This window comes from Eretmochelys imbricata, chromosome 20, assembly GCF_965152235.1.
Source record: "Eretmochelys imbricata isolate rEreImb1 chromosome 20, rEreImb1.hap1, whole genome shotgun sequence".
NCBI lineage: Eukaryota > Metazoa > Chordata > Testudines > Cheloniidae > Eretmochelys > Eretmochelys imbricata.
In genome coordinates this window covers 4,959,950-4,978,219 of record NC_135591.1, presented here as the reverse complement: position 1 = coordinate 4,978,219, position 18,270 = coordinate 4,959,950, and the positions used below count along the sequence as shown (strand labels likewise).

At 43.9% G+C, this 18,270-nt stretch overlaps 2 protein-coding genes across 2 annotated transcripts in view; one reads left to right on the top strand and one right to left on the bottom strand.

The window, feature by feature from the left end:
* COL2A1 (collagen type II alpha 1 chain) overlaps nt 1-579 on the top strand; it is a 65,607-nt gene extending 65,028 nt beyond the window's left edge. Inside the window, exon 55 of the mRNA XM_077838234.1 lies at nt 433-579. Coding sequence (XP_077694360.1) covers nt 433-579 — 147 coding nt within the window. The remainder of the gene's footprint in view (nt 1-432) is intronic.
* Nucleotides 580-6,510: 5,931 nt separating this feature from the next.
* On the bottom strand, nt 6,511-15,000 carry TMEM106C (transmembrane protein 106C). The gene is made up of 8 exons (XM_077838235.1): nt 14,899-15,000; nt 13,767-13,975; nt 13,020-13,083; nt 11,677-11,836; nt 11,441-11,581; nt 10,040-10,089; nt 9,667-9,720; nt 6,511-8,352 (listed from the first exon to the last, which is right to left on the bottom strand). The coding sequence occupies exons 2-8, from the start codon at nt 13,945-13,947 to the stop codon at nt 8,190-8,192; spliced, it is 813 nt and encodes a 270-aa protein (XP_077694361.1). The 5' UTR covers nt 13,948-13,975; nt 14,899-15,000; the 3' UTR covers nt 6,511-8,189.
* Nucleotides 15,001-18,270: the final 3,270 nt, after the last annotated feature.

Sequence of the window (18,270 nt, the reverse complement as noted above, 5' to 3'; positions counted from 1 at the left end):
GGAGGTGGAGTAGAAGTGGGGCAGGGGTGGGGACTTGGGGGAAGGGGGTGGAATAGGGGCAGGGAGGTGGCTGGGAAAAGGCAGGGTGGGGCGGGGACTTTGGGGAAGGGGGTGGAATTGGGGCAGAGCGAGGACGGTGCAGGGGTGGGACTTTGGGAAGGGGGGGGTCGAGCACCTGCGGGGCAGAGGGGAAGTCAGTGCCTATGATCACAATGGTCCCTTCTGGCCATGGAATCTGTGAATCTACATGATGGGGTTATGCTGGCGTAGAGATAGTCCCCATAGCATAGACGTCCCCATAGCATAGACGTCCCCTGGGAACACGGCTGTGAAATTCTAACCAGGCCAGACTGGGAATCTGTTCTTCAGAGAGGCCAGTTTTGATGGTGTTTGCAGCATCTAGTAATCCCTGGTCTCGTTCTCTCTCCCTAGAAACACACTGGCAAATGGGGCAAGACAGTCATTGAATACCGATCACAGAAGACCTCGCGCCTGCCCATCATCGATATTGCCCCTATGGACATTGGTGGGGCCGATCAGGAGTTTGGCGTTGACGTTGGGCCAGTCTGCTTTTTGTAAAAAGGAAAAAAAAAAACCACAACATTTTTTAAAAAAATCCAGTCCAATTCCATTAAAAAGAACCAAAACAAACCAACCCCCCCACCCCAAGGACCTGAGTACTTTCCAATCACTTGTATGACTTCTGCACTGAATGGGTGAGTCAATCCCCCAATTGCCATACATCCACACGCTTACATTTTGGACTATTGTCTATTTCTAAAGCCATCACTGGGCAGACCGTGGAATAAAATCACAGTGTTATTTATTTATTGTCTTCCTGTAAGACCTCTTGTTGGGTCAGACGGAGGTGGGAATCTAACTGGCAGGTGTGAAGGCCCCTCCTTACAAAATGGATGTCCCAAGCACAGGTATAACCGACCCTTCTCCCCCCAGTGTGTATCATCAGCAGGAGTACTGTGTATAATACAATGGTGCTATTATTGTAAAACAAGTCTGTATTTTTTAACATCAACTGATATAAAAAAAACCTTTGTTGGAAAGTACAGGTTGATCTGAGGTTTTATTTTTTGTCTCTCTCCGTAGGAAGTTCCAGCATTCTAACGCTTTCCCTTCATCCCTTTCTCGGTTTGTTAACTTTTTTTTTTTTTTCCAAACCAAGATAAAGGAAGGTTCAGGGTCCAGTCTCAAACTTCCCTGGTTTTAAGCTACCTCATACAAAAAAAAAAATAAAAATAAAAAAAAATTAAAAAGGAAAAAAAAAATCTTGAAACTGATCACAGGAGCAGACAACACAGAAGCTGTGAGATTTCTGTACGGGAAATCACTAATTCTACAAGGTAACGGTGCTGATCAAGGGACTTCTGGGCACATGCTCCCTCTCGTCTGTGGCAGATTTAGTGGGAATATTTAAAGAAAGGCGGGGGAACCCAGTAATGGCCCAGGGAGGCCAAGAGCAGCTCTCAAGGTTGATCTGACATGTTGTGTTACATCTTCCCTACGTCTTACACATTTGGTATTGCCGTGGCTGTCAAGTGAAGGGGATATACATGAAAACACTTGCCGTAATAAGGACTTGGGTGCTAGCTAGTTAAAGTTTCTTCTAACAATTATTTCCAAAACTAAGCATGTGGATTGACCCCCAAAACTGCTTGCTAATTCTAACCTACCCCCTCTTGCCTTGCTTTCAAATGACCCTTTGGTGACATGAAGACTGGAACAAACAAACCAAGGAATATGTACTACTTTATATATGTAAAATAGACTTTTTTAAAAAAAATATATTTTACAATACCAATTTGAAGCATGGTAGAGAGTTCACACACACTGCTTGTGAAACAACTCTGTTCCCCTGTCTTTCTCAGCCCATCTCCCCACTCCACTCCCTTCCCTTATTTGTCCACACTAAAGATAGAATGCTTTTCCTATTAAAAAAAATAAAATAAAGACACCATTGTTGAATTTGTTTTTATTTGTATTAATTGCTGCCCGCTGATGTAATCTTTGTTAAATAATGTTTTATCTTATCTGGGATCTTTCATGACAAACCAAAACACCACAAATAAAAAATTTTAATTAAAAATATTTAACTAAAATGGCTCCTGGACTCCAGTGATTACATGAGACTCAGTTTTCATTTTTTTTAAAAACTGCATAGAACTCACAGTTGTGGAGAAGACCTTGAAATGAAACCAAAAGTCTCAAACATCAGAAGGCAAATAAAAACCTCCAAATTTATTTACTGGTAATTATTTTTAAGTCCCCTGATTTTCTGAGCCCAGACTCATGATTCTTGAACATTTGGGGTTAGTGCTACTGCACGGCTGTCAATAGAGCTATTCCTGGGTCAAGTTAAATACATGACTACAGCCTTGCAGGATCACAGCCTTAATTTGTTGTCACAAGAAATTAATTAAAAACAGCCAGCTTGATTTAAAAAAAATACATATTTTAAAGAGACACTTTAAAATGCCAAATGCTTCTAATGTGGACTCATCACTCAGTGGCAGGCTCATGCGGGAAACCACTACACAGCAAAGCTCTGCAACCAGCGTTTGTAAGTGTCGTACAATGTGTTTGAAGGCAGCAGGTGACATGCACATGAACAGCCAGAGAAAAAACAAGCACAACAGCTCCCAGTGAAACCAGTAAGCGTAATAAGATGTCCTTATGTGGGTTGTTAGCAACAACCGAAGCCATGAGCGCTGGCTCTGAGCCACAGGCCTCTGAGTTAAAGAATTCTAGCAGTGTCATAAACCTCTATACATGGGTTAGCCCCTAGAGGGGGACAGAGCCATACTTGATTAGCATGGGTTATATAAGGGCTGCTGCTATCCTCATATGTTGGCACCATATGCAAGCCTGCAGGTAGATTCTAGCTAACCCTATACCAACCAATCTCAGGCGATGTATCCTATGTAGCTCTTATTCAGCAAGTTTCAGCAGTAGATCTCACAGTGCTTTTCAAAGGCTGTCAGCATCTTTCTGCAGCCATAAAAATGAGGATAAAGAGGCATAAAGGGTACATGACTTGCCCAAGGTCACCAAGTAGGCATAGGAACAACCTGGAAAAGAACCCAGGTCTATGAAGTAGGCCCCATGTTGATTTAAAGGCTGAACCCTGTGTTTGGAAACCAGAAGGCAAATAAAAAGAACCCAAAGTTCCTTGTTTTTAAAAAGATCTCATAGTTTAAGCTAGTCTTATTAATTTGAAGCCCAACTGGGGCTTGAAGAAAAAACATGAACTACGCCTGAGTTCCTCATGATAAAAACCACAAGAGTTCACAACACTAAGTGAGAGAAGGATTTGGCCCAGGCAGTAGGCATTTATCAGCCTAAATTAGCCCACGTGGGGACAAGTTGATGGTGCTAAAATCATCCCTAACTTTAGAATTAAATGATACTCTCACATTTGAATCTTCATCTGTTATGCTGAATTCACAATTAGGGCTTTTTTAATTCAATTTCCTTCTTCTTAAGACACAAACTGAATAAAAAAGAGCAACAGAGTTTATTTCAAGGTGTAGGTTCTAGCCCTGGCCGTAACCACTGGCTCAGCTGAAAGAAAGAAATGCCTCCCAAAAATTCAGGACCGCAAATTCTTGGAAGAACTGGCGCTCCTCAATACCACAAGGGTCAAGTAGGTACACAACTGAGAACGGGTGAAAATTATAGGCTTGTCTCTATCAGGGTCCTGAGGAAAGGGGACAGTGTGATTGTAGCTGGAAGGGTTTCCACAGCTGGAAGGTGTACCATGGGTTTGGGATAGAGAGAGTTAGGCAGCTGGGAAGAGGGAACTGTCATTAGATCACAACCTAATCATATGTTATGATTTTTAGTAGGGCTGTCAAGTGATTAAAAAAATTAATTATGCTGTAAAACAAATAGAATACCATTTATTTTAATTATTTTTGGATGTTTACTACATTTTCAAATGTTAATTTCAATTACAACACAGAATACAGAGTGTACAGTGCTCTTTATTTTTGATTACAAATATTTGCACTGTTAAACAAAAAAATTGTATTTTTCAGTTCACCTCATACAAGTACTGTAGTGCAATCTCTTCCTTATGAAAGTCGAACTTACAAATGTAGAATTATGTACAAAAAAACCCTGCATTCAAATTATAAAACAATGTAAAACTTTAGAGCCTACAAGTCCACTCACTCCTACTTCTTGGTCAGAATTACCCAAACAAGGTTGGTTACAATTTGCAGGAGATAATGCTGCCTGCTTCTTGTTTGCAATGTAACCTGAAAGCAAGAACAGGCATGCGCATGGCACTGTTATAGCCGGCGTTGCAAGATATTTACGTGCCAGATGCACTAAAGATTCATATGTCCCTTTATGTTTCAACCACCATTCCAGAGGACATGCTTCCATCCTGACGATGGGTTCTGCTTGATAACAATCCAAAGCAGTCCATGATGCATGTTCATTTTCACCACCTGAGTCAGATGCCACTAGCAGAAGGTTCATTTTCTTTTTTGGTGGTTCGGGTTCTGTAGTTTCTGCATCAGCGTTGCTCTTTTAAGACTTCTAAAATCATGCTCCACACCTCATCCCGCTCAGATTTTCGACGGCACTTCAGATTTGTAAACCTCCATTGGTACCTTCTTTGCGTTTTGTCAAATCTGCTGTGAAAGTGTTCTTACAATGAACATGCGCTGGGTCATCATCCGAGACTGCTACAACATGAAATATATGCACAATGCGGGTGAAACAGAGCAGGAGACGTACAATTCTTCCCCCAGGAGTACAGTCACAAATTTAATTGACGCATTATTATTTTAACGAGAATCATCAGCATGGAAGCATGTCCTCTGGAATGATGGCCGAAGCATGAATGTTTAGCATATCTGGCATGTAAATACTTTGCAACACTGGCTACAAAAGTGCCATGCGAATGCCTGTTCTCACTTTCAGGTGACACTGTAAATAAGAAGCAGGCAGCAGCATCTCCCGTCAATGTAAACAAACTGGTTTGTCTTAGCGATTGGCAAAATAAAGGTAGGACTGAGTGGACTTGTATGCTCTAAAGTTTTATGCTGTTTTCTTTTTGAGTGCAGTTACGTAACACCCCCCCCAAATCTGCATTTGTAAGTTACGCTTGCACACTAAAGAGATTGTATCTTTCAATTCACCTCATACAAGTACTGAAGTGCAATTTCTTTTATCATTTTTACAGTGCATATATTTGTAATAAAAAATATAAAGTGAGCATTGTACACTTGGTATTCTGTTGTAACAGAAATCAATATTGAAAATGTAGAAAAACATCCAAAAATATTTAATAAATTACAATTGGTATTCTATTGTAGAACAGTGTGATTAATTGCAATTAATTTTTGTAATCACAATTAATTTGAGTTAATCACGTGAGTTAACTGCGATTGACAGTCCTAATTTTTAGACATAAGTTAAGATTTGTGCAGAGGTTTGCCAGGGCTCAACCCTGGCATCTCTGGGATTGCTGTGTCAGTCAGAAAAGTAAAAAAAAAAAATTTCTTGAGCCCTGGGCACCTCTTTCATTACAACTTAAGCCCTGTTTGTAGAGCTGCGTGACCCAGAATGCATTGCCCCTTTCAGAGCACACGACATTTGAAATATCCACACTGCAAGGGGAGACCTAGAAAGAAGACTGCTGCATCTGTGAAGTGCCTTCCAAGGATTCCAGATGTGGGTGGCAGGAATGGATTACAGTCTTCCCCTTCTTGCTGTAGGCAGAGTGTGGTATCTTAACAGCTGGATGCAACTGGGCACCTACTTTACACTGCCCCTGATCTGTAGGGCATAGCACACTCTGGACCATACAGCCTCAGAATGGGCGATATTTTAGTTAGTGCAGCAGTGTAAAAGCATTAACCGAGTACTTCAGGTGGTTCTCTGAAGTTCAGTGTTTGGGCTCTAACATTCACCAATTCATAGGGAACAGAACACATTAGTACATTTGGTAAGATCCATAAAGAAAAATGGGACAAAATGCAGATTAAAGGGATATGTTATCCAGGAGAAAAACATTTGATGCTAGAGTATTTCTATTGCAAACTCTTTGAGCGAGAGACCATCTCTGTACGGACACAGGAACTCCCACACTGGAGCAGAGCCAAGGTCCATCTAGTCCAGTATCCCATCTCTGGCAGGGGCCAGCACTAGATTCTTCAGAGAAAGGTGCAAGAACACCAAAGTAGGCAGACACAAGGGGCAGGCTATCCCACATCAGCCTCACCTTGAGTAGTTAGAGATTGGCGTAAGCCCTCTGTGTGTGTTTGTACAGGTCCTGGCATGCTGGGGCACTGATCCACGATTAGGGACACCAGATACTACTGTAATACAAGTCAATAAGTATTGCAAATCGATAATACATAGATTAGCCAGCTAAGAAGTTGAGAGTGGCACGTCAGGCCAGTTGCAGTATAAAGTATTCAAAGTCCAGGGCAGAAATGCAGGAGATTAAAAGAGCCAGGGACTACTCCACTCAAATGATACTTCTTAGTGGTAAATAATCTCAGATTTTATTTGTCTAGCAAGATTCAGTTCTACAAATTATGCCCATAAAGTGCAATTCTATACAATAGTAACATTTTCTTAAAACAGGTTCATTTTCTACTTCACACTAATAATAACAAGCTTTCTTCAATGAAACATTTTAGATATCAGTTTCCTTTTCAGATTCTGACTGTTTGGTTTTTCCTCCCCACTAGCATAGCTATTTCCTCTAAAGTATGATAGAGAAAGATGCCGTTTGATTTAGCCCAAAAGAAATGGGGAAGCTGAGTTGAATTACAGTGAATTTAAGAACCCTGAAATCATGATGTGCAAGAGTCTGGCTCAGAAGCAGCCTACAGAATCATTTGTCCTGCATAAGAAGTGAAGAATTGAAAACTAAAATACTTTGTGCTTAGCCCTCTGTATCAGGGTTAACTGGCTATTATACATCCTAAGATATAAACTGCATCTCTAAAATGAGCATTTGAGACAGGCAATTCCCATTAACTTAAATGAAATCAGCTCAAGTCTGCGCTCAGACAAATCCCCATGCAAAAGTGAGCCAATGTCTGGAGAATCTACACAAGGATACTTCATATGTAATCTTTACATCCCTTCCTTTAGCGAAAATATACAGAAGTACAAAAATGGTATTCTAAAATACTGGCCCTTACAAACTGGTACAAAGTTTTCCTGTTAAAAGAATGCAGCAAGTACACAGATCGAACTGCTCAGTTATAGGTTCCCTAGCTTCAGTGACACCCAAGAACTCTCAATACAACATATATCTAGAGCAGTAGCTTCAAACCACTGCATGAAGGAAAAAGGCCCAAGAGCTATATGGTCCATACAAGGAAATCAGTATGACGACACCACTGGAGTGCTGCACCTATTGAAACACAGCCATCACTAAGACGGCAGGGTTTTGATACACTGGAGATGGACACCAAGTTTTCTGAGGGTCAGTAAGCAAACCAGCACCTCAAATAGAACGTATGTTGGTTAGTTCCAATGATTTCCCCTTCCAGCATCTGTCACAAGTTCCAGCTACAGAGAATAAATATGAGTGCCACTCTCTCCTGGAATGACTATACGTAGAAATCCTACTAACAAAATGCCATAACGTATTTTAATGGTGTGCTGCCACTGAGCAGAATGAGGGGCAAGAGGAGTTTCACTGAAACAGCACTTTTGTCCGAAAAGGACCAAAAAAAAAGAGCAGAGCCCACCAAGCAGCAGCAAAACTAAGGCAATGACAGAGTCTGAAGCCTTCTTTGACTTTCATTAAGTCAAAGATTATTTAAAACAGTTCCTTGATTTCTTCTGGGTTCAATTCTAAGAAATTTGTTGCAATATCTAAATACCAGATCAATGTCAAGTTATAAGTGGGTGGGAACTCAGCACGTTTTGGGGAGGATCAGACTAGATCACAAGTGGACATGCTCTCAAATCGCTGCCTAAAACGTAAGCAGTGCAGCCAAGTTGCATATGCATGAATGTGAAGTGCCACATGATTTCAGACACCTCCTGTTCACTCCAAGTTTCTCCAAGGACAGCCATGATCCCTCTAATTCCATTTAAAAGCTACCTAGTGATCCTGCCTACAGGTACTAATTTATAATAAAAGTCAGTCTGCATGATCACTTCCCCAAGAGAAGTATTAGTTGACTCCGGTGTCTTCAAAGTATCCTCCTCTCTTTGGTTACACTATCTAGAGTAGGTGGGGTGGACACAGGCCGAGGGTCCTGGACAGCTGTGGAATTAGCACCACAATCTACATAGTGATATGTTTCCAAGGAGCTCTGAGTCACATGGCCGATGTAGGAGATTTTCACTGATGTTCTGGAAGAGAGAGATTCAGTTCAGCTCAGATAGGACAGGTTATATTTAATTCACTTAAATCTAAAGACACTAATCTGGGAAGAGCTGATGAAAATATCAGACAGCAATAGGAGTGGCTCTGCTTTTTAGTAATCTCCTTCCCCTCAAAAACTGCTGACTATATTGGGCATTTATACAGCACTTATCATTGGTATAGAGGTACTAAGATAAGGGATGTCTGTTAGTTTGTGGGACATTTTCTTTCTTTACCAGAATTTGCAGGGTGCATATCAGATTTTCACATCTATGCAACTAAGCTTTAACTGTTCTGCATTCTTCACAGCTGTTGGGGCCAGCAGCCTGCTGCAATTTACACTCACCATATTCTTAAAGATAGGCAGCAATCCACATTGTGCCCTACTTAAAAGTGGAATCAAATTTCCCATGCCAAAAGCCAAGACTGACATGGGAATCACTGCTACACAGAAGGCACAAGGAATAGGCACATATAGCCCTCCCCTCTGCTGCTTATAGAATAGAGGAGAAACTAAGCCCCTTTGATTATTAAAGGCCCACTCAGCTTCCACATTACACAGCTTTTCTTTGCCTGCAGCCAGGGCTGGTCTCTGAAGCCCTTATTCACCTGAGTAGTCCTACTGCAGTCAGTCAGAATACTCATGAAAACAGAGCTAGAGATTCGGCCCCTAGATCACAGTGGGAATCTGTATGACAGATACTGAAAGTTTCTTCAGATACAACCATCACCTGCTTTGCCATCCCCATCCCTCTCCCAGTTCTTCCACCAACTGTCTTCTCCTACAGAGGGTGACCTCACACTTTACACAGCCGTATCTCCTAGCAGCTGGCCAGACCTCCAGACACATGAAACTAACTTGGGATGCTTCCCAGACGGAATTGGTATGCAGTGCTACAGGTTAAACTGTCACACCGTAAGCAACAGTGCTAGTCCCAAGCCCGGATAAAAGAGGAAGGTTCTGTTGTTAGGTTTGTGACCCGCTAAGGTAAAACTTTACTGCAACAGAAACAGTCCAGTTAAACCAAAACTTGAAGACGATAGGTGCAAATGAAGCTCAAAATGCAAGTATGAGATCTCAGTGAAGCTGGTATCTCAAGACATCAAATCCCAATGACCAAATCTGCACATCTGGGAAGGAGTGCCACAACTAGCAAGTGATCACAATCAATGAAGGAACTGGACTGACCAATGTGTCAGCAGACAGAAGGAACTCAAGTCTAAGATAAGTCTGTAATTTTGTCACTGCAATTCTATTTCCAGTCAACAGAGTGCAGTAGAGCAAAAGAAGAATTACATACCTCATGAAGATCACTATGTTATGCACCTTGACCTTGGGTAATGTGCAAAAGAAACTGTAAGAGACCAACAGAGAAACATGTTGGAAGAAAGACTAAAACAGAGTTTGATCCATAAACTTTAGAAAGGCATTTTTAAAATTTCTTGGACAGCCTGGAACTCCCTTTTTGCTTCGGGGCTGCTCTGGCTGAACTGTCCAGAACATTTAACAATTTTTTTATATTTGAAAAACGTGGTACAGATGACCTGTCGGGTCTGATATTTTTGACCAACAGGAACTCGTTAAATAAAGCCGCAGGAGTCAGATCAGTTTACTCAGTGATATCCAATTTATGCAGATTCTTTGCATGAACTGCAGAGATAAATAATCCTTACTACACATAGGAGAAAGGTCCACCCATCTCGGATTTCACAGTGAAATTCACCTGAAAAGGACAAGACATGTTCAGCAAATAGTAAAATGAAATCAGAAATTAGAGATGCAAGTGACCTTCAGTATTAAACCAAGTCAGGTTATTCCCTACAATACGTTCTCCTGTGCTTTGTCCAGTCCAGCTATAAGACACTTTAGCTGCAAGGAGACTATTTCACCATTCAAAGCCTAATCCACACAACCATCGCTGAGTCAGGAAACAGAGTAATACCACAGTTAAAATGTGTCATGGGACAGGACCCAACAATGCTGTAAATGGAGTCTCTTGACTTGGTTATAGCTGTGTTGTAGATGAAGGTTAGCCTGTACATCTCAGTGTCAGGAAGGTTCCTCTTCTAGCCTAGATTCTCCCTGGTTTAGTTTCATCCTATTACTTCTAGTTATACTTTAATTTGACCCCTTTAGACAAATGTCTCCCTCTTCTAGACATTCACAGCATTCAGATATTTGTCAACCAATATATCACAAGTGACACTTAAACCAGTTTCTTTTAATCCTTCTTCCAAAGTCAGCCCCTTTCACCCCCAGAAGTATTTCTGATGTTGTTTGGATTTCCTCCTATTTATCAGCATCTTTTCCCTGGAACCCAACAACTCATTCCAGATGTAGCCTTACCATAGCTGAACAGAAGGAGATTACCTTGGCATAACACTTCTTTATAGTGGTCCCAAAGGCTGCATTGGGTTGGGGGGTTTTTTTTGGTCACTGCCATATCACTTGGCAGGCATTAAGACTTGTAGATCTTAATATTACCGCTTACCAATTACTTCTTAACTACACTGTCCAGACTGACCTTGTCCCACCCAACTTACTTTGTTAAGTTTTGTAAAAACAGTTCAACGTTCAATCATTTAAAACCATCAACTTCCCTAGTGTCTATCCAGCATTTTCTTCTTTCATCAATATATGTAGTAGACCCTTCATTCCTGCTTTTTTTCTTTCTAGATTTGTTCTTTTCCTGTCAGCCCTAACTTCTTTATTCTTGTCTAGTCCCACCCCAATTCTGCATTTCCAGGACAGGCTGTGGTTAGCTACACAAGGAACTGGTCAAAGATATGAAGCCTCACTGGTGATATCTCACCACTTGCATTTTAATGTAGCTATGGGTCCCATCTGGTTAGTGCACAAGCTGGGAGGAGAGAGGAAGAAGGGAGGGTGTCTCTCTCTGTGCAGAAGGTCCCGCTCATTAGTACAGGGGCCTCAGTCATAAGTCATCTAACTTCTTCAGTGGGACCCATTAGGCTGTGGGTCACTTCCAAAGGCCAGTATCACCAGCAGTAGGGGATGGTTCAATACTCTCTACAGTTTAAGCCCCAGTGCATACTCAAGAAAGGCTGTAATACCAGTTTGTCGCTCAGCGGCTGGATGCGAGACACATTGGTAATCTGTTGGGTTCCAACCACAGTGTTCATGTACTGCACCTGGCTGGCTATGCTGGCTACTGCGACTGAATAGAAATTGGAGTTTCTGATCCTCAGGGTGGTCTGTATCAAGAAAGAGAGAAGACGCATCAGAATCAGAGTCCTCCAGAGTTCAGCAGCAAACTCACTCAAGACAAAAGGATTAGACAGAGCTTTACCGTGATGGCAAGAATGACAATGGAGTTTTTCTGGTCGAACCAAACTTGAACCCCTTTGATGCCCTCATCATCCACAAGGACCGAGTGTGGAAACAGGAAGAAAATCACCAGCCCTGATATCAGAAGGCAGAGTAGCACAGACAGCAGCACATAGAGCTTCCTGCAACAGACATGAACATTTTACCCACTTTGCCCTGATACTGAACTTGTGACTGGAGAGTCTCAATTTACAAACATGAAGTGATTTTAAAGGCTCCGTGGAAGGTAGGAAGCATATTATCCCCACTTTACATATGCATGAACCATGACACAGAGGGACTCAGTGACCCAGTAAGTCTCTGGAGCAGTCATGAGGAAACCACAGATCTAAGCTACTTGTATGGTCCCCATAACCGTAGCATCTGAGCACCTCACAATCTTTAACGTATTTATCCTCACAACAAGCCTGTAAGATAGAAATGATAGCCCTGTACTATTTTACATGTGGAGAACACAGGCGCAGAGATGCTAAGTGACATGCCTGAAATCAAACAGGGAATATGTGGCAGAGCAGGGAAATGAACTCGGTCCTTCCATGTCCTAGGTTACTGCCCAAACCACTGGGCCAATCTTCCTCTCTCTCACAAAGTCCTGGCTTGTTTGTTTAAAGCCAATGGGCACTGTTTCCTCCCATACAATGAGAGACTAGATCACCAGCTGTTACTAATGAAGTTCCAGCAGTATAAAAACTAGGAGAAGAAAAAGGACTGAAAGAACAAAGGATCCCTGGAAAAATATCAAGTGCTATACATAAACCCCTCCCCGAGCTATCAGACAATGCGCACCCAAGCTTCCCTGGAGAAACATATCACAAATAATAAGTGCTACTCTTACATGAATAAGATTAAATTGGATAGTGTCTAAACGACTCAAATAAAGAACTGGCAACCCTTTAAACTGAGGCATTTTACCAAAAAGAAAGGGATTGAGTATACCAAAAAGTGTAAACATGGCACTCACAGAGTCATTTCCCCCCCATTAATGTTTTCAATCTGGTGCTTCTGATGTTGATAAGCCAGAATTTCTTTTCAGAACGTAAAAGGCATGAACTGGAGTAGCAATGGGGTTTTCATGCACATCCCAAGAGTGGGAGTTAATGGGAAATATTTAGTTACAGCTGAAGAAGTGTTTGATGGCATTATCTTAGATTAAACTAGAGCATGGAAGGCAGCACAAAAGGAAATGCAGAGCCAGTGCAATATTTAGTTGTGGCAGTACAACCAGGCACCAAATGAGAAGCAGTCGCATTTATTCTTCATGAGAAAGATCAGTGGACACGTTAGACTCTTTTACTCTGAACTTACGTTCTCTGGGGACGTAGCCTCTGGTCACTGTATGGTATTAGAGCCACCAACTCATTGACCTGCTCTAGAAGACAAAAAGGAAAAAGCTTTGTCAATTCCACCCATTTGCAAGGTCACTATGCACTAAGCTCCCTAAAACTGAGGGCACTGGAAATGACTAAAAGCCGCCAAGGGTTTCTGAGTATGCATTTTAATATTGCGCTCCCTCAACATGAGAAGGAACATGCTTTCCTAGACTGTAGCGGACAATGCAAATATCACAGCTACCAGCTGGATGGATTTGAATAAACAGTCTCATTGCTTCTTTGCCTTGACAGTTAAAGAACACCATGGGACAGATGGCCCCACTATGAGACTATCTAGCCCAAGAAACCTTTTCTTTGTTAGTCCAGTGCCTTAAGATTCTCAAACACTATTTAGGAGCTTTGGTCTTGGGAAGTGAACCAGGCTTTGAAGAAGGAACTTGTTAGGAGATATGGGATGAGTACAAACCTAATTCAGTGCACACTTCTTTCTACACCGAAAGTTCATTCAAAAACTTTTTCTATTCAACAGAAGAAACTAAAACAGTAGCAGAAAGAGAAACAATCAAGGGCAGCCAAGTACACTTCAGAAGAGATTTGGAAATCAAAGAGGGAAATTTTGAACCAGATCCTGAAATGAATAAGAGTTTTACCTAAATAAGGAAGGTTTCTAGCCCATGAGTAAAATGCTTTGGGAGTGAAGTTTCAATACAGATAGGTTCACCTGTGGGAATACAGCCAGTGCCTTGGCAAGTTGGGCAGGTGATGCTGTCCCGACCGGTGAATTCAACGTATGGAAATTTGGCAATGTCTTCCTCACGATCTCTGCTGTCTAGTAAGTCCTCATCATTCTCTCTTCTCTGCCTGGAAGACACATTACTACCAAGAGAGAACAGACATCCCATGGCAACAGATGAAGAATTGCTGGATGTCCTAGAAGGAAAGTTGGAAGAGCAGGGCTCATGATCAGATAGCATTCCCTCCTTCACTGAGGGACAAGTTGCTCTTCATCCCCAGGAGGTATGCCCCTCCCTTTTTATTCCCTCCCCTATCCACACAGAGGGACAAAGACCCTCCTTAAACGCCCCCCCCATGCCTCCTCCACCTACACTCCCCCGCCCAGAGGCATTCCACCCCTCTCACCCCAGAGAACTAACCCCCCTCCCTTTCAAGAGAGGTTTCAGAGTAGCAGCCCTGATAGTCTGTATTCGCAAAAAGAAAAGGAGTACTTGTGGCACCTTAGAGACTAACCAATTTATTTGAGCATAAGCTTTCGTGAGCTACAGCTCCCTTCATCGGATGCATACTGTGGAAAGTGTAGAAGATCTTTTTATACACACAAAGCATGAAAAAATACCTCCCCCCACCCCACTCTCCTGCTAGTAAGAGCTCATCTTAACTGATCACTCTCCTTACAATGTGTATTTTTTCATGGTCTGTGTGTATATATAAAATCTCCCCACTGTATTTTCCACTGCATGCATCCGATGAAGTGAGCTGTAGCTCAGGAAAGCTTATGCTCAGATAAACTGGTTAGTCTCTAAGGTGCCACAAGTACTCCTTTTCCTTTCAAGAGAGGTACACCCCCCCCATACCTCTCCCACCAAAAAGAGCCAAACCTCCCCCCCCCCAGGCCAGATGCCCATTCCACCCGCCCTGCTTCCATCAAGCCAGAAAAACCACAGGGGCAACCACCGCCCCCCTTCCCAGGCCACCCGGCCTCCTCTCCCCAGGGAGGACCCCCCTACCGCATCCCTCCCTCACACACTCCCCGCAGGGACAAGGCCCCGCCCCCACTTCGCCCCCTCCCCTCAGGGGCCCCAGCACGGCCCTTCACACCTACTCAGCAGTCTCACCTTGACAAGCCGGCTCCCCGCACTGCGCATGCCCCCGCTCACGCGTGCGTCCCTATGACGGCGCCTCCAAACGCGACCCGCGCAGGTGGACGGAGGGCGCGGCCAAAGGGAAGCTCCGCCCCTCCGGGGACGAGGCGGGGGAACCATATTGCGCAGGAGCACAGAGGGCGGAGAGGAGGGGCAGTTAGGCGAGGGAAGACTCCGCCTCCCATTGACCCGCCCCGTTCTTCTCCGCCCCACCCAACCCACACTGCGCGCGCGCGATGAAAAGGGCGGGGCCAAGATCAGGTCAAAGCGGGGGCGAGGCTTAGAGAAAGTTCCTCCCCTCAGGGACGGTAAGCCGCACCCGGGTTTATCCTTGCCAATGCGCATGCGCAAGGGCAAGAGGCGGGGGAGACGTGCGTATAGAAAACTCCGCCCTTAAAAAAAACTTGTGGGCCGCCAGTCAGTACGCATGTGCTCCAGCCCCCTCCCGCTCTCAATGCGCATGCGCCAAAACGGGACGACGCCCTCCCGGGCTTATGTCAATGCGCATGTGCTAGCGCCTGGCCTGTCACTGTAGTGCTGGGTGTCTTCCTGCGCGTGCGCCCAGTGGGGAACTAGGGCGTGCCTCAGTGCTTGGGTGGTAGAGGGGCCCTGGCGAGTGGGAGGTGAGGGTGTTGCCATGACGCGAAGGGCCCTCCCCACTTATGGGGCTTGGGTTGCAGCTCTGCAGCTGCCTGCTGCCCACTTGTGCCAGTATGCCCCATAGTGGTTGCAGAATGCGTAGTCATGTTGCCATCATTAGGTTCCAGGGTCAATATGAGTTCGCTAGATGCTGGAGAGCCTGGCCTGAGCCTCCTCTGCTTTGTACCACCACCACCACCACCATAGTTCATTGTTGACCCCATCCCTTATACGGTCATTTACACCACTGCAAGTTCTGGGTTTGGTAGCATTTTAAATGGTGCAAATGACTGGTTGAGGTGCAGGGTAGCAATGAAATTAGACCTTTTATGGACGCACGTGTCTGTTGATCAGCACCTTGTGCAGTCATTTCACCCGTGCAAAATGCAACTGTTCTGATTTGGGCAGGGCAGAAGTGACTGGCCTAGGGTTGTCACCTGCCCCGGTTTTCCCAGGACTATCTCTTTCTTAAGATAGGGGGCCTGGAAAATCTGCAAGGTTACCCAATATACACTGCCAGCTGCCCAGTTTTATGGGCTCAGGAACGTCCCAGTTGTCCCTGGTTTTTTTGTACCTCAGAGTAGCAGCCCTATTTGGTCCTGTTTTGCAGTTTATTCCTATGCAGAGTGTAAAAGGCTGCGAAATCAGAAAAAGGTGAGAACACCTTACACGTAGGTTTGGTCTACAAAAAAAAGTTACGTCAGCACACCCTTGACCGACACAGATATACCAACAAAAACCCCAGCATGGATGTGGCTATGTTGATGGAAGAGGGCTGCTGTCGAGTAGCTCAGGACGTGGGGAGGTGGTGTAACCTGTGTCTACACTGTGGAGCTAGGCTGTCACAGGCTCACAGTGTAGACATACCCTTACCTTGCACAGGTATAGAAAACTACACATGGTGAAAGGCTGGGGAGAATCAGGCCTGATGGGGTGGATGTATGGTTGTTTGTTTTAATGCAAGCTTAAATTTTGCTGCACAATTCTGGGGCAGGTGCTGAACTCTCTGACAAACTCTGTGGCTGTGGAATGGCGTAATGGCCCTTTTCCATCACTCTCTCTTGGTTCTGCTCACACTCACAATTAACATAGAAAGTTTGACTCACTGGAGTTGCAGTGGCAGCAATAATCTAGATTGAAAGGATGTTTTCCTGCCTTTGTGGTGGCTCTTGAGATTAATATCGGTAACTTCAATAAACCAGGGACAGGAAACAGGCCTTTTTCAATTCTGCTTCTAGTCGCCCATAAAAAGCTGTGAGCGGGGAATTCAGTTTACGTCATAGATGTTGTAAAGAAAACCAGACAAAAATGGTGAATACATGGGCAGACTAAGAAATGAGGAATTGAATGCTGGTCCACACACAATTTTCATACCACTATAACTATTTTAAGGGATATGATGAGGTGGACAAGGCTTTCTTCAGGCAGCTAACAGAAATTACTAGATTACAGGCCTTGGTTCTCATGGGGGACTTCAATCACCCTGATATCTGCTGGGAGAGCAATACAGCAGTGCACAGACAATTCAGGAAGTTTTTGGAAAGTGTAGGGGACTATTTCCTGATGCAAGTGCTGGAGGAACCAACTAGGGGTAGAGCTCTTCTTGACCTGCTGCTCCCAAACAGGGAAGAATTAGTAGGGGAAGCAAAAGTGGATGGGAACCTGGGAGGCAGTGACCACAAAATGTTCTAGTTCAGGATCCTGACACAGGGAAGAAAGGAGAGCAGCAGAATACGGACCCTGGACTTCAGAAAAGCAGACTTTGACTCCCTCAGGGAACCGATGGGCAAGATCCCTTGAGAGAATAACATGAGGGGGAAAGGAGTCCAGGAGAGCTGGCTGTATTTTAAAGAATCCTTATTGAGTTTGCAGGAACAAACCATCCCAATGTGTAGAAAGAATAGTAAATAGGGAAGGCGGCCACCTTGGCTTAACAGTGAAATCCTTGCTGATCTTAAACACAAAAAAGAAGCTTACAAGAAGTGGAAGCTTGGACAAATGATCAGGGAGGAGTATAAAATATTGCTCACGCATGTAGGAGTGAAACCAGGAAGGCCAAATCACAACTGGAGTTGCAGCTAGCAAGGGATATTAAGAGTAACAAGAAGGGTTTCTACAGGTATGTTAGCAACAAGAAGAAGGTCAAGGAAAGTGTGGGCCCCTTACTAAATGGGGGAGGCAACCTAGTGACAGAGGATGTGGAAAAAGCTAATGTACTCAATGCTTTTTTTGCCTCTGTCTTCACAAACAAGGTCAGCTCCCAGACTCCTGCATTGGGCAGCACAGTATGGGGAGGAGGTGACCAGCCCTCTGTGGACAAAGAAGTGGTTCAGGACTATTTAGAAAAGCTGGACGAGCACAAGTCCATGGGTCCGGATGCATTGCATCCGAGGGTGCTAAAGGAGTTGGATGGTGTGACTGGAGAGCCATTGACCATTATCTTTCAAAACTCATGGCGATCGGGGGCGGTCCTGGATGACTGGGAAAAGGTTAATGTAGTGCCTATCTTTAAAAAAGGGAAGAAGGAGGATCCAGGGAACTGCAGGCCAGTCAGCGTCACCTCAGTCCTTGGAAAAATCATGGAGCAGGTCCTCAAGGAATCAATTTTGAAGCACTTTGAGGAGACAAAAGTGAACAGGAACAGTCAGCATGGATTCACTAAAGGCAAGTCATGCCTGACTAACCTAATTGCTTTCTATGATGAGA

What these genes read in the sequence shown, in the direction of transcription:
- TMEM106C (XM_077838235.1), bottom strand. Translation starts at nt 13,947, where the DNA reads ATGGGATGTCTGTTCTCTCTTGGTAGTAATGTGTCTTCCAGGCAGAGA. An exon ending in AGCCGCTGAGCGACAAACTG is followed by an intron (nt 10,090 to 11,440) that starts GTATTACAGCCT and finishes TGTCCTTTTCAG; the next exon opens with GTGAATTTCACTGTGAAATC. An exon ending in AACATAGTGATCTTCATGAG is followed by an intron (nt 8,353 to 9,666) that starts GTATGTAATTCT and finishes TCTCTCTTCCAG; the next exon opens with AACATCAGTGAAAATCTCCT.